Source organism: Rasamsonia emersonii (genome assembly GCF_000968595.1).
Source record: "Rasamsonia emersonii CBS 393.64 chromosome Unknown ctg1118621760149, whole genome shotgun sequence".
Lineage (NCBI taxonomy): Eukaryota > Fungi > Ascomycota > Eurotiomycetes > Eurotiales > Trichocomaceae > Rasamsonia > Rasamsonia emersonii.
In genome coordinates, this window is record NW_013563167.1 from 69212 (window position 1) to 89695 (window position 20484).

Consider the following 20484-nt stretch of genomic DNA (forward strand, 5'->3'; position numbering starts at 1 on the left):
GACGCCGAATCGTCACCAATCCCTTCTCAACCTCGATACATTCAGGTCTTCTGGCGCGGCCGCAGTGACAGTTCCAGCGGCTTCTTGTCCCAGAACCAGAAAATGTCCTGTTCGACCCATGCGGGCAAGCTCTTCCCTGGCGGCACGCTGATGTCAAAGTTCCACAGCAGCTTCGCGAGCGTCAACCGCATCTCGAGCCACGCCAGCGTCTGGCCGAGACAGCCCCGCGCACCGAGGCCAAACGGGTGGAACGCCTCTGTTTTTGCGGTCTCTGTGCCCTCACCGAGCCATCGCTCGGGCACGAATTCGGTGGGATTGGAAAAGTTTTCCGGGTTCATGAACTGAATCCAGCATCCAGTGGATACGGACATCTTCTCTGGAACAGGCACACCAGCAACAACGAGACCGTCTGCGGGCACTTGACGGCGCAGACCGTCGGGGATGGGTGGTGCGATGCGCAATCCTTCCTTGAGCACAGCGTTCAAGTATGGCAAAGAGCGTGTCGTTTGGCCTGTGATGTCGGCCTCGCTGGCGAAGGAGGAACGCACCTCCTGCACGAGCCTGTCATATTTGCTTGGGCTGCGCAGCAGGTAATTTAGCGTGCCAACAAGAGTGGACGTCAGCGTCTCGCTACCGGCGGCGATAATGACCATCGAGGCTTGATCCATTTCGGCGATGGTAACATTCTTGTGTTCGGGGTCGTTTAGCACCGATTCGAACATGTCTTGACGACTGGTTCCTTTCCTTAACAAACGATCCCTGACCCTTTCGCTGCAGACGCCAAAGACCTCATCGATCTGCTTCTTGGCGGCGGGCGGCATCAGATATGGCATGAGAACGTTGATGGAGGGGTAGTAGGCGATGGCGGTAGCGATCAGCTTCTCCTTTAGCGACATGACAAAGGCGAGCCAGAGATTGTACTGGGCGCGCTCGAGGCAGTTAAAGTTGCTGCCCCAGCCGAGCTCCATGATGATATCGAAAAAGGCAAAGTTGAGCCATTTGATCACGTCGACTGTTGTCTCGCCACTTTCGTTCTCTGCGGCAAATGATCTCAGTCGGGTTATCAGCCTGTCGACAAACTGCGTGACCGTTGGCTCGTATCCACGGACGGCCTTCTCAGAGAAGGCTGGGTTGAAGGCTCGTCGCAGGCGCGAGTGAACCGCGGCCGGAGCACTGATGAAATTTTCCGCCTCAATTCCCGGCGGTTTGGCACCCCACTGGGGAGGCCGATCAAGGGTCTGCTTGAGATAGATGTCCCGCCAAGCAGCAGAGTCATTAAACGAAAGCTCGTCTGGTGCGACGCGGACGACAGACCCATACTGGTCATGGTAAGCCTTGACAGCATACGGCAGTTTGCCGCTGAGCATCGTCTTCAGAAATGGCAACCGCAAAGCGCACAATACCGGAGGACCAGGAAAGCGCGCAAGCGGGTGGAAATAGAGGTTGTAGACCACCTGCGTGAAAAGGTACTGCTTGTGGTCAGCCTCCTCGCATGGTGTCTAGTTAGAGCAATGGCCTACAGCAAGGACTGTGCCTAAGAATGTTGCGAAGATGGACAGCAATGCCATTCTTGGTGTCGAGAAGAGGATGAGAAGCCTTCGTTAGTAGAAAGAAAGCGTGGCAGTGGTTCAGCAGTTGGTATTATTCTGTCTAGCTCAAACCAAGCTGTAGCAAACATAGAATAAATAATCTCATAAAGCCTTATATAGAGTAGAAAGGAAACATATTTTATTATTTGGTGTTGGTATTTGTCATTGAGTTAGATACTACGATAGAAACCTAATATTTGCGTGGTTTTCGCTATTCCCGGGTGTTGGGCGTCCAAGGCGTGTCCTGAGGTAGCATTACAATGTTGGAGCCTCACATGGCAAGCTTCTCCGGTTTTTGCGCAAGTGGCCGCAGCGGTCACCGTATTTTTTTCCACCCGCTGATAACTTCCATTTCTGGGGCCGCAAAGCATCTTCGAGAGCGACAAAGGACTTGCGAGTTTGATACTCAGTCACGATGAACGTAGAAGCCAGTTCATCGTCCCAGGGCGCCCAGAGACAGGTGCGCCTGCACCTCACAACAAGAGATAATGACATTGCCCTTCCTGACAATACAGGGCCCATACTTGTTCCCACCGGTGAATTAGCGCTCCCACGTCTTCAAGCTTATAGGGAGAACTCTATGCTAATTCTTGATTGTGAAATCAGGCCTGCGCAGATATGCCCTTTCTACATTGGTGAATAATCTGCTTGGCAACGAAAAGCCGATTCCGCTCGAATTCCTGATCAATGGGACCTATTTGCGAACCTCGATCGACGAGTATCTGACCGCAAATGGCATCTCAGCCGAAACGACACTCGAGGTTGAGTATGTTCGAGCGCTTATTCCGCCTTTGCATGTTGCTTCCTTCTTGCACGATGACTGGGTGAGCTCGGTGGATGTGCTGTCGGCGACCTCGAGGGCGGCATCTGCAGAGTCTGTTCCAGCGGGGCGAGAGAAAATTCTATCGGGGAGCTACGACGGCTTGTTAAGGGTGTGGAATATGTCTTCTCAGACTATCGCTGTGTCGCCCTCTGCAGCTGATGGAGGCCATACCGCTTCTATCAAGGCGTCGAAAATCATATCTCCCACTCAGTTTGCTTCAGCGGGCCTCGACCGAACGGTGCGCTTGTGGAAGTATTCTGAAGACGAAGATGGGTTTTCTGGACAGATTACCCCCCAGCTCGAGCTTTATGGACATAAATCAGGCGTGAACTCACTCGCAGTGCATGCGCCATCCAGCCGCATCCTCTCAGCTTCATCAGATCATACCGTCGGGTTCTGGTCGACGAAAAAGTCTGACGCTCCAGCTGCCCCCGCAGAACTCCTGCCTTCCAGCGCTGCAAGAGGCTCTAAGCGACGGAAATTGAATTCCTCCGTAAGCACTCCGCAGCGTGGTCCGCTTGCATTGATGTCGTCCCATACCGGACCTGTCTCGGCTGCAATCTTCGACGCCAAGGACTCGACAGTCGGGTACTCGACATCATGGGATCACACACTCCGCACATGGGATCTTGTCACCTCTGCTCTGGTCGACACACGTACTACCTCCCATTCCCTCCTGTCCCTCGAACATCTGCCCGAATTGCACCTCCTAGCGGCAGGAACGTCTGCTAGGCATATCACACTCATTGACCCTCGTGCATCCGCCACGACAGTCTCCGCGATGACTCTGCGTGGTCACACCAACGCGGTTGTGACTCTTGCGCGTGACCCGCAAAGTTCTTACGGATTGATCAGTGGTAGTCATGATGGTACATGCCGAATCTGGGACGTGAGATCCACCAAAACCGAGAAAGACGGAGTTGTCGGTGAGAGTATCTACACGATCCCACGAAAGAGCTTAGAGGAGGAAGGCAAAGAGGGAATGAAACGAGTAGGCGGAGAAGGAGTCAAGGTATTTGGCGTTTGCTGGGACCGCACTGTGGGCATTGTCAGTGCGGGCGAAGATAAAAGAATACAAATCAACCGTGGAGAAGGCGTGCTATCCACGACAGAGGCTACCAAGAGATAAGACAAAAAAGAAAAAGAGCATTAGAAGGGAAAAAAAAGAGAGATGGATGGCGTTTATAGAGAGGCTGAAAAGTGTACATGCTACTTATAGAGGCTTTCTATTTTTGTGATTGTATGTATTTTAACGGCTTGTGATTTATGACTGAAGATGAGAAAATTTACCAGGACTCAGGAGGCTTAATAGGCCACATATTTCACTCAAGATGTTCCTTCTGGTATCTTAATATACATAAGAGCCCATTTAAATCAATTCGTACAGATGAAAAACGCCATACCATGCTCTCCAAAAAAAGACCAGGATGCAAGCACCCACAAAAGAAAAGGGACAGTTCTCTTAATAATAACATGCATAGTCTCACAGCCTTCTGTCGATCCGGTTGAGTTTGATCGCCGTTTTGATCTGCAGGGTGAAAGGGCACTCATGTTAGTGGTCCATCTGAATAATAATGGAAATAACCCAGTTCTGCATGTTCTTTTCACTCACCTGGCTCCTTGTATTCTGTCCCCGCACAGGCAATCCCAAGGCGTGTCTCCGTCCACGGTATGTTCCGATATCCTTAAGCCGCTTGATGTTGTTGAGGACTTCTCGGCGGAGATCGTTCTCGATCTTCATCTCAGAAAGAGCTGCGGTAAGGTCGAGGACTTGCTGATTAGCCAGTTCCCCGACTTTGCAGGTGTCATGGATGTGAAAGCGCGCCATGAGACGGGCGGAGACGCTGGGACCAACGCCGAAGAAAGACTCGAGGGACTTCTGTATATCAACGAAAAATGTTAGATTTGCCACGTCAAATCCCCTTGTCTTCCCATTCATTTCCACCAATTCATTCAGAAGTAGCACACGGGAAATAATAGACCGTAGAATGGCTGCTTGCCTTGACGAGGTTCCGCTCAGGGAAGTTAACTCCTAAGATGAAGACCTAAAGGATTATAGTCAATTAGTCTGTCTATCCATCACCAAGAAACATACAATTGGCCCAGAACGACTTAGTACACTTACCATTGTGTCTGCCCAGAGAAAATTTCAGGATTGCGTACAGCTAACTTGTCTGTTCACCCACCAGACGTCTTATCTGTATTGTCCTCCGTCGGCGGAGTGCGGGAAGAAACTGCGAAATGGACCCGCAACAACATTCTCCCGAGTCCGTTCCTGAGGTACGTGCAGGTAGTTAGCACATTCAGCCAATCAGCAGTCGTTACTGACATCTGCGATCTCATTCCTGGTTTCAGAGCCGTTCCAGCCTCTTTTGGTTTCTCCGCACTGGGTTTGCAAGCTGGCCTCACCTGGAGTTAGGGAGCTTCCGTTCCCCTCTACTTCTTCTCATTTCCCAAGAACGTGACACGCCATATTCCCATTGTTGCTTTGAGAGACAGAAGCGGTGGCATTGTTCGGGAAAAATGAGGGTCAAGAGCCTCCTTTTTTCCTTCTTTCTCATTGTGACGCTCGGGTTTGCGGTCCTGGCGCAAGCCGAGCAGAAGGCGCCCCGAGGACCAAAGATCACGAATAGGGTAAATCCACTCGTGCTCCTCAGAAACGCGTCATGGCTAGCAATTGTTCTTATTTACTAACGAATTGCCTCTTTTCTCTCTCGAACTGCAGGTTTATTTCGATATTGAGCAGGGAGGAAAGCCGCTGGGTAGAATTGTTCTGGGCTTGTACGGCAAGACCGTCCCAAAGGTAAACACGCCCAAAGTCTTAATTGCTAAGGATATTCCGAGATACTGATTCTTGTTCTCTCTCCAGACTGCGGAGAATTTCCGGTAAGCTATGCACATAGTATACTTAGAATTCCTTATTATCTCTGCCTGGGATGTCCATTGACCTTGATTGGGAACAGAGCTCTCGCTACGGGAGAGAAAGGCTATGGCTATGAAGGCTCTATCTTCCACCGTGTCATTAAGGACTTCATGATTCAGGGTGGTGATTTCACCAAGGGCGATGGTCTGTGATTCCCTCGATACCTGGCCGTCGACTCTGAGATGCTAACTGCCTATCTCTCAGGTACTGGTGGCAAGTCGATCTATGGCAACAAGTTTCCGGATGAGAACTTCAAGATTCGTCACAGCAGGAAGGGTCTTCTCAGTAGGTTCTCCCCTAGTCTCGTCTGCGGAAATCCGATAAGCTAAACGATATAGGCATGGCAAACGCCGGAAAGGACACCAATGGATCCCAGTTCTTCATCACCACCGCCGTGACAAGGTATGCGATTTCTTTTTGTTCCTTAATCCTTGATTTGAGTTTTTGCGTTGAGAATGTAAGATCCTGACTCTCTCACTAGCTGGCTTGATGGTCGTCATGTTGTCTTTGGCGAAGTCCTGGAGGGCTACGACGTTGTTGAGAAGATCGAGAATACGAAAACCGGCCCCAATGACCGGCCTATTGAGGAGGTCAAGATTGTCAAGAGTGGCGAGTTGGATCCCCCTGCTGAAGGTAGCCACGCGGAGCTTTAGCCCTACGTCAAGGTCTCCTCATTGCTCATCTGGAATTGCTGATTGTCTGCTTCTACACAAGACCTTTACGGCAACGCTGAGCCAGCCGATGGCGTTGACTGGCTGGACGCACCCGCAGCATCCCAGCAGCTCCATCGTGGAGGCAACAATGGCACTAAGTCCATTTCGACTTTAGCCTGGCTGATTGCTGTTGTGTTCATCGTCATGTATCTGGTCGCCCGTTTCAGGAGAAGAACAATCGGTAAAGATGAGAACGCCATGGCCAAAGGCCTTGTATAGGATATATCTGTAAGCTCTACTATAGAAAATATCATTTTTGGCGACTATTATCAAAACATTTGCAAAATCACGATCAAGTCCTCACACTTGGCACATTAAGTGTGGCGAAGCGCATATGACCACGTGATATATATCTTCACTTCTTTGGATTTCTCCTGCCGCTTCATGCTGTGGAGGTGGTAATTCATATCAGGGAATAAAATGAGGTGAGAGAAGTGATATGAATCACGCGATAAGAATGGTCCAGACTCTGGGCCGACCAGGGTGACAGCAAGGGGTCTGTGAGTGTCGACTGTCTCGGATAAGACAAAAAGCACGGTCTGTACAGTCTTTGGCTATGGCTTGGTCCTACGTCTTGTGGAGAACAACTTGACAATTATTTGACTAGCTGACCCGAGCTGCCGGACGCTCTCCTGTCTCTTGCTCTGCACAGTAAAACAACCGAGTAATCGGAGTTCTGGTTGGTGGACTGGTCTGGGGGATATGTGCAAGAAGGACAAATGACATCGTTGTCTGCTGTGGGTGGCGACAAAAAGTCAAGATTTACACAGGGCGGTGTCCAGCACGACTGCGGCTGTGCGTGCGGATAGTAAGAAGGCAACACTGAGAATGAAGGGGGGGAAGAGACGGTGTGAAGATAAGGTGATCTCTCAAAACATAGTATCTTCTGAGCCGCGTAGTTGCAGGATTGAGAAAAGAGAAAGAACAGGACGAGAAGTGGAAAAAAAAAGAAAGAGAGAAAAATTGACAGGCGCCAACGCGCGCCGGAGAGACGGCGACCAGGCGGCGCGCAGCCAAACAGGCCCAGCCGAGCTCATCGCCAGCAACCTAGTTAATTTTTTTACGACTCCTGCTTTGGCGCCATCTCCTAACTCACCCTCTTCCTATCCCACAAACCCTTGTGAAAACCCTTTTTTCCTCCACCACTCTTACTCCCCTCTCAAAACCCTTCTGTTTCGACCTCTTAATTTTCTTTTCCTTTCCTTTCTATTAGGCATAGAGTTTAGACCTGGGAGAGATTTTGTTCTGCATCGTTTCTCTCTGGAGGTCTTTCTGTGTTTCCGATCGCCACCCGGTACAGAGAGTGTGAGACAGAACGAGCCGCTTCTCCGACCTTCTTGTCGCTCTCTTTTAATTCGTCCTGTACAGACCTTCGTTGGGCGTTCCTTACGAACTTCTGACGATCAAAAAGTGAGACGACTTGTCCTTGTTCCGTCCTTACCTTCGCCTTATCGAAAATTCTGACCGAACGTTCCTGGGACGTCTCGGCGCGCCGCATCTTGCCTCTTTCGCGATCCAGACACTAAGCCTTGTTCTCCTCACTCTCAACAGAAAAGCTGTCCTTCGAGAGCGAAAATAATTCGTCATCATGGCTGATAGCTTGAAAATTGGAAACCTGTCGCTCAACGACTCGCAGCATGCTCCCAATTCCAATTCCAACTCCAACTCCAACTCTAACTCCACTCCCACCACCACCTCCTCCAACCTGACCTCGTCGGGGCGTGCTGCCTACATCCCGCCACACCTCCGGCAGCGTAATAACATGAACTCCTCCATGTCCATGGACGGTGCTGCCCCCCCGCCTTCGGGTCCTACATCGGGTGCAGGGTCTTGGGGACCTGGGTATGTGCCATCATCCAGAACTCCTCTCTCCCTGAAGCCAGAATCATCATCTGACCGACATTTTTGCAGATCTAGGACTTCTGGCTCTTCCCGCAGTGGCAACTGGAACGACTTCCGCAATGGTAAAACCAGCTGGACTCCCGATGGTGAAACCCGGCCTTTCGATCCAAATGCTTACGGTAACCCAGGTCATGGTTCCAGTCACGGAGGCTCCTATGGCGGTAACTACTCCGCCCGGGGATCCGGTGATGGACAGTGGCGCGATGGTAAACACATCCCAGGACCTCCCAACCCCCGGTTGGAACGCGAGCTGTTCGGCGCTCCCAATGACCCTTCAAAGCAGCATACTGGAATCAACTTCGCCAACTACGACGATATTCCCGTCGAGGCGTCTGGTCACAATGTTCCCGAGCCCGTGAATGCGTTCACCAACCCGCCCCTGGATGACCACCTCCTGTCCAACATCAAGCTCGCCAACTACAAGACCCCCACCCCCGTTCAGAAGTACTCCATTCCGATTGTCATGAACGGCCGCGACTTGATGGCCTGTGCTCAGACTGGTTCCGGAAAGACCGGAGGTTTCCTGTTCCCTATCCTTTCGCAGGCTTTCCAGAACGGCCCTTCGCCGGCCCCAGTTCCCCCTGGCGGAAACTTCTACGGTCGTCAGCGCAAGGCCTATCCCACCTCTTTGATCCTTGCTCCGACCCGTGAGCTGGTCTCTCAGATTTATGAGGAAGCACGCAAGTTCGCCTATCGCTCCTGGGTCCGTCCCTGTGTGGTCTATGGTGGTGCGGACATCGGCTCCCAGCTCCGCCAGATCGAACGTGGGTGTGACTTGCTTGTGGCCACTCCCGGCCGTCTTGTCGACCTGATTGAGCGTGGTCGTATCTCGCTGGTGAACATCAAATACCTCGTCCTGGATGAGGCAGATCGCATGTTGGACATGGGTTTCGAACCTCAGATTCGCCGGATTGTCGAGGGTGAGGATATGCCCTCGGTGAACAACCGTCAAACCCTGATGTTCTCGGCTACCTTCCCTCGCGACATTCAGATGCTGGCTCGCGACTTCTTGAAGGATTACGTCTTCCTGTCTGTTGGTCGTGTCGGCTCGACCTCCGAGAACATCACCCAGCGAATTGAGTATGTGGAGGACCACGACAAGCGCTCCGTGCTGCTGGACATTCTCCACACCCACGGAACCTCTGGTCTCACTCTCATTTTCGTCGAGACCAAGCGTATGGCGGATTCCCTCTGCGATTTCCTCATCAACCAGCATTTCCCCGCCACTGCGATCCACGGTGATCGTACCCAGCGTGAGCGTGAGCGTGCTCTAGAGTACTTCCGTAACGGACGTTGCCCCATTTTGGTGGCTACTGCTGTTGCGGCTCGTGGTCTTGATATTCCCAACGTCACGCACGTTGTGAACTACGATCTACCCACCGACATCGACGACTATGTCCACCGCATCGGTCGTACCGGTCGTGCTGGTAACACCGGTATGGCCACTGCTTTCTTCAACCGTGGGAACCGTGGTGTCGTTCGTGACCTGATTGATCTCCTGAAGGAAGCCCACCAGGAGGTTCCCTCTTTCTTGGAGAACATCGCTCGTGAAAGCAGTGGATATGGAGGCCGTGGAGGTCGTGGTGGCCGAGGCCGTGGATCCAATAACACTCGTGACATGCGCCGCATGGGTAACATGGGTGGTGGTCCTCCTTCGTATGGCGGTGGCTACGGCGGCGGCTACGGCGGTGGCTATGGTGGTAAGTTTCCCGTGACCTTGGAGCAGTTTGTGTATCACCCTTACTGACCTTTGTCTTCCTTTTCAGGCAACTATGGCGGTCCTCCCTCTTACGGTAACTATGGCGGCGGCTACGGCAACCCATCCGGTCCCACCGGTCCATCCTCCTGGTGGTAAATTGCTTGTCGTCTGTAGATGAGGCCATTGGGTCTGGTTGTCTCCTATGATTCATCTTGTCTCTTTCTCGGCGGGTACGATCAGATCGAGTTCTCCTGAATTTTCCGTTTCGGGGGCGGCTTTGTCATGACTGCAACGAATTTTCCTCAAAAAGTCTTCGACACGGATGCGTTGCCTTTGTTTTTCTTCTTCTTCTTCTTCTTCTTCTTCTTTTAATTTCGTGGAATTGCCGTCGTCTCTTATTATTCTGTTCTGTTTGCTTTCACCTAGAAATGTGCATGCGATGCATCCCGATGTCTCTCACGAGCTCATGGAGTGCAGAAAACGCTTTATGGTCTTGAGCGCACTCATCGGCATTGCATGGATATCATAGATAGCGTTGCTGTTCTTACCACCGCTTTTATCGGATACCCTTACTTTTTCGGGCTTCGATGCAGGAGGCAGCGATTCCACGATGCACGGGCATCGGTGCTGGCGATTCTCTTCTTTTTCTTTTCTTTCGCAGAAGGACCTCATGCTCGGTGCCATCATCTATTTCATCGACCGTGCCTCCTAAAATAGATCTCATGAGTCTCGGTATCTAAGGGCGGGATATCTCTTATTCGTTATTTCCTTTGTGTATGCTTTGTTTCGCGCATGATATTTGACCGTTTCGTTTTTTTTTGTCTTTTTCCATCTTTGTTGAAAATGGTGCTTTCTTCTCCAGGCTCTGTCACGGGTGTTCTCCGGCTTTAGGATGGGTTTCTCTTCCCGTGCGTGATCATTTCGGACGCAAAAAGGAGGGCAACTGATCGTGGGTCATCTTCGGCCAATAATTTTGTGGTGACGGCGGTGGTAATAGACGGGGATAATCGCATTGCATCTGGCGTTAGCTTGAGCTGCTTTGATCGAAAGAATTCTCTGCACTGGGGTCCATGGGGACAACATCTGAATTTTTCATTTCAGGACCTGTTTTCTCTTTTTCGGACTCGTGTGAGGATGGGATTCAAGTTGCTTTAGCTGGCGCTTTTGTTCAGTTTGCTGGTCCGCAGAAATCATCATCATGTCATTTCGTTAGCAGGATCTCGGCACGCGAGGATTTGGCTGAAGACGGCCCTTTGATGACATGGCATATGGGGAGCCTGGGAGACCTTGAAGTCTCGAAAGGAGAGAGCTCTCTAAAAAAATTTTCTTTAAAAAAGTTTCTTGTGTCTCAGTATTTATTGTGACTGAAATGGAATCACGTGAACTGTCTTTAAAAAAAATCGGCTTTGTCTTTTTTATTTTCCTGTAGAGACGATAGAGATGACACTGGAGGTCGTAATTACATCCTAATAGACCTCTGCAGTCGAGGTTGTAATCAATAAGTATTTATGTACGACAAAAAAAATTAAGAACAATATGACTCATTTATACTCTGTCCTGACAGTGAGTATGTATGTGCTCTGTATTGTCCATGCCATTTTGTTGTAGAATTCCAGTATATTACTGTTCGATCAGGAATTTAGTGAATAGGTGGTAGTTGGGGTCGATGCCCATTCGCGGAGAGCGACGCGGCGGGCCGGCGAGCTGCATCCCAGGAGCGCGGCAACTTCCAACAAAAGAACTCACTAAAGTCTGCCAGAGCTCGACGGAATCGAACTCGCTCGGAATCCAGGCTCGCATCTGGTCCTGGACACTTTCTCCAGCCTGCTTCATTACATCGCCACTCCTACATCGTGGCCTTTGTCGTCAAATCAGAGCAAGCTGTCCACTAATTCCGTTGCTTTCGCGCCTCGAACGATAGAAATATCAACCTGTGTCAGCCGGATCTTTCCTGTCGCGGCGAACCTCCTATCCTCGTGTCCGATTCACCACCCAAATCACACAAATTGCTATCCTGGCTGACGGGTTGAAGCCCTCAGCGACTTCCAGGGACCCGTCTCCCAACTGTTGATTTACGGACGTCCTCTGAGAAGTCAATATGGCGGAAGTAGAGAGCTCCACGGTGGACGACTCGTTCGCTCACTCCGAAGCCCCGGAGGAACAGCCCACGCACAGCACGGTCAGCGCGACGGTCGGCACCAGACGTCAGGCCAATGGAACTATCGGTTCAGTCTACTCCGGGAATAAGATCAAGCATCTCAAGAAGGAGGATGGTATCCCCCTATGGCGCAAGGACATCCAGTACCAGTTTTTGAAGCTAGTCTTCGAGGACAAGACTCCGGTCTTCACCCGGTACCCTGATGGGAAGAAGGGCTGCGACTTCGCGGATATCTACATCGATGCCATGGCGAGGAGCAGTAAGACGAGCAAGATCCTCAAGGACAAACTGCAGAGCGATAAGCAGGCCGCCATCAACATGGCCATGGTCTGTCTGTTGGTCAACTTTGGCAGGATGAACACGACCCTCAACTGTACGTTTCATCCCCATCTTTGCTGACTTTAACAGAAACGAAGCGCTATCCTAGAATCATAATGCTGACTTAATGGTTTCTTTTAGTCTTCCCAGAGATGCGCGCCCAGCTGCGAACCTACCATTCGATTCCGTCCTTACAGGCGCACCAGGACCCCAATGCGTACAAGCAACTTCAAGATGCGCCCCGTCTGAAGTCTATCCTGAAGGGTGCATCGGAGGACGTCGATCAACCAAACACGATCGAGAAAATCATGGAAATGCCTGTGCCTCGTACCAATCCGGTCCACCTGATCTTCGTTCTGGCGCAGTTCGCTCCAAAGATCTCCGAGATGCACTTTTTCCCTCCCCGTGACTTCTTTGATCTCGTCATGCGCCACACGCTGAGCAGCAGGAGCCGCGCGAGGGCGTTCCTCTGGCTGATGTGGTGGTATCTGGAGAGCGACTTTACCCGCGAGGCGGCCCTGAACAATCCCTTCGGACCTGGTCTCGACGGCGAAGGAACTGGAGGATTACCCATCAAGGTCCCTCCGTTTGAGAGTCTGACAGAGGAGCAGGCCAACGAGGAAAACGTAGACACGCCCGAGGAGATCAGATACGGAGAGGAAAAACGCCTGGAGCGCAAACGTTAGTGCTTTCCGAAATCTGCAGCTATTTGATATTCTGATTCAGACTCACTGACTCTGTCATACAGGTATTCTGGAAGAAGATGAGCCTCTCCCGAGAGTGACTAAACGTTCTAAGAAAGGTTGGATCCTCCCACCCTCACCTTTTCTACGACGGCTACTTACTTTGACAGATTACGGCTATGATGACGACATGGTATCCGGTGACTTTGCTTCTGGTAAGCTAGCTCTGTTTCCGACGATTCTTTCTTCACAGCTATCTAATGCCACAGCAGGACGTGGAGATCGGCTCAGTCTGGGCGGCCGGGGTTCTGCCGCTTCTACTCCGATGCATGCATCTGGCAGACGTCTCGACGAGGACGAGGACTGGGCAACGCCGGGGTCCGGTCGTGGACGCTACAAAAGGGTCAAGGGAGACTCTTCTGTTAGCCGGACCGCTGCTCAGCAACGCTTGATCTTGAAAACCAAAATGGACCAGACCCCAGACGCTGCGTCTCCGGCCCCTCCTGGATCCGGCCATCCCATCCTTAACCAGTTTGTGACAGACCCCGCCATCCCCTCTCAGAATCCGCCAGCCCGCCGTCCTCGACCTCTCACGCAGCATCAGCTGGCTGTTGAGCAGAATCGCCGACAGCGTATCGAGTATCTCCTTGCTCAACGGAAGAACGAGACTTACCGGGTTCTGCGTGAACAACGACAAAGTGAGATTCCTGTGGTCCGCTATAAGCGTATGCTTGAGAAACTCCCGGACGACTATGATACGGATGATGAGAACTCCTGGGGAAAGGGTGGATTGATCCCGAACCCGGAAGAACAAGAGGACTTTGGCGAAGCCGCACACTACTTTTTGTCGGTTGTTCGCAAGGCCGCGAGAAGACTGGACCGTTGGGACTGGGAGAATGCAAATGGACCCAAGAAAGATCGGCAGAAAGCAAGGGAAGAACGCCGAAAGGCCTACCGGAGCGGAGCTCCTATCATCGGCCTGGGAGCAGCTCGTGCCACACCGTCAGCTCGAGCAGGACGAGTTAAACCTGCCCGGAGCATTAAGCGTAAGGTCGCTGCGACCACCGCCACGCCAGTCAAAAACCTGGTGTTACTGTGTCTGGACGGAGCAGCAAAGTCAGCCGTGCCACCAAACCTGAGTCGTCTGCGACCGACGCTGCTGCGGCTTCAACCAAGACTGATGTCGAACCATCATCACCCATGCCTGCGGATGACGTTGAGGGAGACGAGACTCTGGATGACATTGACAAGGAGCTTCTCGGTGAGATGAGTGGCAACGAGGAAGCAGAAGACGAAGATGCGACCCAGTTGGAGGGAGTGTCTGGAGTTCCTGAATCAGACATCCACGGAGAGAATGGCTACGATGAGAGCTTTGTCGCCGAAGGTGGCGCGGGTGACGGGGAAGAGGAGGAAGCAGAAGGCCTTTCCTCAGACAACGATGAGGAGCATGACGATGAAGCTGATGACGAGGAGCTGGACGAGGCGGAAGGCGATGGTGATGTGGAAGGCGAAGGAGGCGACAACTCGTCTACGTTCGAAGGGGGCAACGGCTATGCAGCCAGCGACAGCTCCTCCGAGGCTGGTGGTGACCATGATGTGGACGTAGAGGATGGTGTGGAAGGGGAAGTGGACAATGAGGTTGACGAAGATGAGGCCATGGAAGATCAGGAGGAGTGAACCTGAAGACCGAGGCATTTCAATTTCTTACGACGCATTTCTGCTCGTTGTGGTGCCCTGGTCGGCTTTGACAGCCATATGATTTGAGGACGGGTCACAACATGTTCTCTTTTCACCTTGAGATCCGTACTGATCGATGGCATGGGAGATTCTGTTTCTCATTCCACTATCAGCTTTCTCGGTTGCTATGTTTTTCTTTCTTTTGGAGTCACTCTGTATGCTGCAGCCTATTTAATGTTTGCTTTCTGAGCCGTGGTGCGATTTTCTCTTGATCGGTATATTTCGTTTCAAACTATTGACCAACATGTTCCTGCCTACAATACAAGCTGAGTACGTTGATTTTGGCATGTATTATTAGTGTTTCTATGTTTTTTAGATCTCGAAAACAAAAGCGAATCGATTGTCTTTGGCATGGGACAGTGAGAGGACAATGCAATCAGAGAGACTAATACAACGTCGGCCAAGATGGATCGACCCTATTTTGCGCCGTAGATCTTGTGACCTATACGGAGTACAGCGTATTCCTAGATCCGAGCTGCCTGACCGATAATCGCCATCTGCCTTGTCCTTATGACTAATAGCTACCTGTAACCGACTTGCGACGAGATTCCCATTCTGTCTGGCTTCGATTTTCCCCTCCTCTTGTTACCTTTGCCTGCGTCAATAGTGAATGCAGCTAATAGTACGCTGCAACATGACTGGTTGACGGAGCAGGACTCCGCACAAATAACCTAGGCAGGCCAGGCAAGTTGGGATGATCCTCCACTACATGCAGGACTCCGGAGTAACATTGGAATTCGTGTGGCGCGCAAAGTTTGAGGTCACACCCGCAACCCAGTCACGTCCGTCCAGTTGTCAACAGCAAGCAAGCAGTAATTAATTGAGCGGGTGAAAGTAGGAAAAAAGCGCCAATTCTTCTATTTAATCATCTTGGATTCTCTTTTTTAACCTCTCTTTTCTCAACCGTTCCTTTTTGTTGTTTCTTTTTTGTTACGGGATCGGGGACTAGCGTCAGGCCCGCTGGTTCAGATTGGCTCGTCGGAGGTCGGCGCATCGTCTGCACTCCGCATCTCGTTCCTCGGCCAACTTTTTGGCGTGTATACAGTCAGTGCATAATAGCGTTGCAAACTGTGGACAGTTTTGGTTCCTGCCGTCATCATCACCGTCATCATCATTACATCCTCTTCATTCATACGGCCCAGACCATAATTCAGATGAGCCGGATGCTGCTGCTGCTTCTGCAGTTGGGATCATCATTATTATAGAAGAGTCATCAGGGGACACATAACCACATCAGCAACCCCTGTGCAATCTATAGGTTCATTGCCACGTTCGTTGTTTCTTGAAATTCGTCGCAGCAATTCTACCATCTGCAATGACGGAGCAGCCTCGAGTTCTTCGCCCACGACCGCGACGGCCCTTCGAGCTCCCTTCCAACGAGTCCTCCCAGCCTTCCACTCCGCCAGCAGACGGCTCCACGAATAACAGCGCCGCGGATTTTCTCGAAGTGAAGAATGACCTGGCATCGCAGCGCACCGGATCTGTCCTCAACCTGACCTCGTCCACGTTGTTGGGCATTTTCTCGCCCACAGCGTTCGAAAGTCCCCGCGACGATTCCAGTCCCTGGGGCACTGAGGTCCAAACGCCCGGCGAGCGTTCAGCAGAGGACCTTCGATACCAGCCGCCCCCGACCTCACAACCAGAGCGGCCGGGTTCAGCGAGAAAACACTTGCGTCGGCACCATGGAGTAGGCGACGTGTTCCTGCCGTTGGTCCTGAAGAGCATCCTCCTCTTCGTTTGCGGAGTCGTCTACGGCACTATCATGGCCCACCTACATGAGAATCATTGGATCACACCGGTCAAGTTGGAACTCATTGATCGCTCCTCGTGGCGATACTTGGGACTCTGGGGCATTGGCGGCGTGGCCCTGGCCAGTGTTCTTCCCTGGCTCGATACGTTGTTTGAAAATGCTACGAGTGGTACCGGACGGGGCGAGACAGCCAACGGGTATCCCAAGACTAGCAAAAGCAAAGACGACCGTCGCCAGTCGTCACGCTGGACTCTGGCTGTCCGCAGTATTGGTGCTTTTGTCGGCATTGCCTTTGCCATGGTAAGCCTCCACGAGTCTCTCAGAAGTCAATCGCGATGTGAGCTTTGCTGACTATGTCTTACCAGCGGAGACTTCCGTGGGAATCTACCACTCAGGAATCGCTGACCCTCGCTCTCGTCAACCCTTTTCTGTGGTATCTGATAGACCGGACGAAGACGGGATTTTGGCTGTCGACAGTGGTTGGGTTGACTGGGATGGGCATCATCCTGGGCCTGCATCCGCAGATGATACCCTCCTCAGCTGGGATTGGGATCCGAGGCTGGCGACTGGAGCATGACATTGAGGGCGGTCTGTCTCAGGAAGCCGTTGCGGTAGCTACTTGGCTGGCCAGTGTGCTGTTCAGCGCCTGCGTCTGTTTTGGAAATATTGGACGCCAGCTGGCGTTGGGAGGCGTGCAAGGGCAGAAAATCTCTGATGAAAAGAGGTGAAGGCTGAAGCGGCATGGGAGGAAAAGTCATTATAGAATTGATGTCGTAATACTCTTTAATTGCCCATCCTAATGATTTTATTATTATTACCTTTTTGGTGAAAAATATACCCGGGGAGTTGGACAGCGGTGGCCGTGTTTCGACTTTCCCACTCAAACAAGACACAGAACTCTTCTCGAATTTACGCTTTTTTTTGCTTCCCTTTTTTTTTCGCCTCACCTTTTCTATTATTATTATTATTACAAGATAGAATATACAGACACAATCATCAAGACTGAACCAAGGGTAATAAACAAGAATAAATACCCCAGAGAAGAGGAGAGAGAAAGCTTCCCCTTTCCTTCTTGCTTTTTTTTAAAAAAAAAGAGGTATGTAGAGTCAACCATTGCAATCCCTTCCACCTAGAATTTTAAAATAAGGAAGGCACTGCACCCAAGATTGACCCTTTCAAAAAAAATGAATTCATCTCCATTCTCAGGGCGATTTCCATACTTCATGGGCTTCATCTTCCTCCAAAATAAATAGAAAAAGAGAACCTCGTAGGAACGCTTTTTGGAGAATGTTGGTTAATCTAGCGTTGTTCATGGAGAAAAGAAAAGAGAGAAGAAAAGAGACGAGTTTTGGCAACTTTTTAATTAGTTGGTGTTGGTTTCGCGTCTGACGCGTCACGTGATTTGTTGGCTGTCATGCGATTCGAGTTGCTATTTATCACGTTATCCGTTAGTTAGTTAACTAGTTAGTTAACTAGTTATCCGTTTGATTGATTACCTTATCAGAACTAAGACCAGATCGGGTATGGTGCGGGGTTCTTCCCAGGGAAAAAAGAGGAAAAGAAAAGAGGGCGGGACAAAAGTGACTCTTCCTCCGGTGTCGGGTTTGGTTGGAAAGGACAGTCGAAATTTCCCCCGCGTGTCGATTTTCGACTCCGGTTTTTTAAAAGTTTGGATTGGAAGGAAGGAAAGAAAGAACGTTCCATTCAAATCATGGCGCAGCAGAAGACAGGTATGTTCTATCTATATTTTATGTCTTTTTTTTTTGGCGGGGTTCTTTTTTTTATCAGTTTTGCGATATGTCCTCTTGTTGCGTATACTCGGTTTTCTTTTCTGGAACTTTTTTTTTCGATTGTTGGAGGAATGATTGGAAAGCAATTGATGCCACAAGAGGTCTCGTGTGTTAATTGATCGTTGGACTTCTATCGTGTGGGGATATCCTTGCCAATTGAACATTTTCAGTGTCTTCGCTCTTCATGCAATTGAATCGGTCAATCTCGCCTGGCTAACTTTCTTCTCGCACAGCTATCCTTTCCGTCTACGACAAAACGGGACTGCTCGACCTTGCCAAAGGCCTGGTCAAGCACAATGTCCGCCTCCTCGCGTCCGGTGGCACCGCCAGACTGATCCGGGAAGCAGGCTTCCCTGTCGAGTGAGTGCTATCCAGCTTTTCGGTTTGATATTAGGCGAATTTGGGTGGTAGAGGTTGGAGGAGGGAAAATGATGACGAACAAGTGAAACATTCAATTGACATTTCTGTCTTCAGGGACGTCTCTGCCATCACTAAAGCCCCCGAAATGCTCGGCGGCCGTGTCAAGACCCTCCACCCTGCTGTCCACGGCGGTATCCTCGCCCGCAACATCGAATCCGACGAGAAGGATCTGGCGGAACAACACATCGACAAGGTCGACTATGTCGTCTGCAACCTCTACCCGTTCAAGGACACCGTGGCTAAGCCGAACGTCACCATCGATGAGGCCGTTGAGGAGATTGATATCGGCGGTGTGACCCTCCTTCGTGCGGCGGCCAAGAACCACGCTCGCGTCACCATCCTGTCCGACCCCAATGACTATCCCGAGTTTCTGAAGGAGCTCGAGGCCGGCGAGGTCTCGGAGCAGAGCCGTAAGACGTACGCCCTCAAGGCCTTCGAGCACACCGCCGACTACGACAGCGCCATCTCCGCTTTCTTCCGCAAGCAATATGCCGGTGACGGTCTGCAGCACATCTCCCTCCGCTACGGCACCAACCCGCACCAGAAGCCGGCAGCTGCCTACATGCTGCAAGGCAAATTGCCGTTCAAGGTGTTGGGAGGCTCTCCCGGATATGTCAACCTGCTGGACTCGCTGAACGCCTGGCCCCTTGTCAAGGAGCTGAAGCAGGCTCTGGGTTACCCAGCTGCGGCCAGCTTTAAGCACGTCTCGCCCGCCGGTGCTGCTATCGGTGTGCCTCTGAATGAGAAAGAACGCAAGGTCTACATGGTCGATGACATTGAAGGACTTGAGTCATCCGGTCTAGCCCAGGCATACGCGCGCGCCCGGGGTGCCGATCGCATGTCGAGCTTCGGAGACGTCATCGCTCTCAGCGACAAGGTCGATGTACCGACCGCCAAGATCATTTCACGAGAAGTGTCCGACGGTGTCATTGCTCCTGACTACGAACCCGAGGCGCTCAAGATTCTCAAGCAGAAGAAGGGAGGCAAGTATCTCGTCCTGCAGATCGACGAGACTTACACTCCTCCCCCGATTGAGACCCGCACCTTGTACGGCGTCCAGCTGGAGCAACGCCGCAACGACGCCGTCATCAGCCCCGAGAAGACCTTCAACAACATCATCACGCCCAAGGGCCTTAAGAGCCTGCCGGAGTCCGCCCTCCGCGACCTCACTGTGGCGACCATCGCTCTCAAGTACACGCAGTCGAACTCTGTGTGCTACGCTCTCAACGGCCAGGTGATCGGTCTGGGCGCAGGTCAACAGAGCCGCATCCACTGCACTCGTTTGGCGGGCGACAAGGCCGACAACTGGTGGATGCGGTTCCACGAGAGGACGCTCAACATCAAGTGGAAGAAGGGCACCAAGCGGCCCGACAAGAGCAACGCCATTGACATGCTGTGCTCGGGCCAGATCCCGCAAAACGAGATCGAGAAGGCCGACTACGAGCGTGTCTTTGAGGAGGTGCCTGTTCCATTCACGCAGGAGGAGCGAGAAGCCTGGCTGAAGCAGTTGGGCGACGTCGCCGTGTCATCTGACGCATTCGTAAGTTGAACCCTATCCCAACCTTCTTGCCGCAGGCAGGCATCAATTACAATTCTAATTCTCAATTCCACTAACACAACTTACAATACAATAGTTCCCCTTCGTCGACAACGTCTTCCGCGCTGCCCGCTCCGGAGCCAAATACATTGCTGCCCCGAGCGGCAGCCAGAACGACAGCGCCGTCTTCGAGACGGCCGAGAAGCTCGGCATCGTGTTTGTCGAGCAGGGAATCCGGCTGTTCCACCATTAACGGGGAGAAAAAAGACAGTTAAAATTAATTTCATAGCGTAGATAAAAAGAAAAATAAGATGATGAGATATCACTTCAGCACAATGCCAAAAATAAGAAGGAATTTCACTTTTTTTTTCCTTTCGTTTTTTTTCTTCTTTTCTAATTCTTGTTCTTGGATATATTGGAATTTATTTATCTATCTATCTAT

At 51.4% G+C, this 20484-nt stretch overlaps 8 protein-coding genes across 8 annotated transcripts; 7 read left to right on the forward strand and 1 right to left on the reverse strand.

The window, feature by feature from the left end:
• Positions 1-41: 41 nt before the first annotated feature.
• T310_4645 (uncharacterized protein) lies at positions 42-1367 on the reverse strand (the record flags this gene model as incomplete). Its single annotated transcript, XM_013472499.1, has 1 exon — positions 42-1367. The coding sequence occupies one exon, from the start codon at positions 1365-1367 to the stop codon at positions 42-44; it is 1326 nt and encodes a 441-aa protein (XP_013327953.1).
• Positions 1368-2004: 637 nt separating this feature from the next.
• T310_4646 (Ribosome biogenesis protein ytm1) lies at positions 2005-3541 on the forward strand (the record flags this gene model as incomplete). Its single annotated transcript, XM_013472500.1, has 2 exons — positions 2005-2049; positions 2252-3541. 2 exons carry the CDS (start codon positions 2005-2007, stop codon positions 3539-3541), a joined length of 1335 nt encoding a protein of 444 aa, XP_013327954.1.
• Positions 3542-3743: 202 nt separating this feature from the next.
• Positions 3744-4315, forward strand: T310_4647 (uncharacterized protein; the record flags this gene model as incomplete). Its single annotated transcript, XM_013472501.1, has 2 exons — positions 3744-3755; positions 3800-4315. The coding sequence occupies 2 exons, from the start codon at positions 3744-3746 to the stop codon at positions 4313-4315; spliced, it is 528 nt and encodes a 175-aa protein (XP_013327955.1).
• Positions 4316-4935: 620 nt separating this feature from the next.
• On the forward strand, positions 4936-6267 carry T310_4648 (Peptidyl-prolyl cis-trans isomerase; the record flags this gene model as incomplete). Its single annotated transcript, XM_013472502.1, has 8 exons — positions 4936-5046; positions 5138-5215; positions 5282-5298; positions 5376-5479; positions 5540-5620; positions 5674-5737; positions 5817-5968; positions 6050-6267. 8 exons carry the CDS (start codon positions 4936-4938, stop codon positions 6265-6267), a joined length of 825 nt encoding a protein of 274 aa, XP_013327956.1.
• Positions 6268-7636: 1369 nt separating this feature from the next.
• Positions 7637-9805, forward strand: T310_4649 (RNA helicase; the record flags this gene model as incomplete). Its single annotated transcript, XM_013472503.1, has 3 exons — positions 7637-7890; positions 7960-9650; positions 9717-9805. The coding sequence occupies 3 exons, from the start codon at positions 7637-7639 to the stop codon at positions 9803-9805; spliced, it is 2034 nt and encodes a 677-aa protein (XP_013327957.1).
• Positions 9806-11747: 1942 nt separating this feature from the next.
• T310_4650 (INO80 chromatin remodeling complex) lies at positions 11748-14485 on the forward strand (the record flags this gene model as incomplete). The annotated part of the gene is made up of 5 exons (XM_013472504.1): positions 11748-12180; positions 12267-12806; positions 12874-12927; positions 12979-13810; positions 13921-14485. 5 exons carry the CDS (start codon positions 11748-11750, stop codon positions 14483-14485), a joined length of 2424 nt encoding a protein of 807 aa, XP_013327958.1.
• Positions 14486-15860: 1375 nt separating this feature from the next.
• On the forward strand, positions 15861-17023 carry T310_4651 (uncharacterized protein; the record flags this gene model as incomplete). The annotated part of the gene is made up of 2 exons (XM_013472505.1): positions 15861-16595; positions 16661-17023. 2 exons carry the CDS (start codon positions 15861-15863, stop codon positions 17021-17023), a joined length of 1098 nt encoding a protein of 365 aa, XP_013327959.1.
• Positions 17024-18006: 983 nt separating this feature from the next.
• T310_4652 (Phosphoribosylaminoimidazolecarboxamide formyltransferase) lies at positions 18007-20295 on the forward strand (the record flags this gene model as incomplete). The annotated part of the gene is made up of 4 exons (XM_013472506.1): positions 18007-18025; positions 18319-18445; positions 18497-20045; positions 20140-20295. The coding sequence occupies 4 exons, from the start codon at positions 18007-18009 to the stop codon at positions 20293-20295; spliced, it is 1851 nt and encodes a 616-aa protein (XP_013327960.1).
• Between the last annotated feature and the right edge of the window lie 189 nt (positions 20296-20484).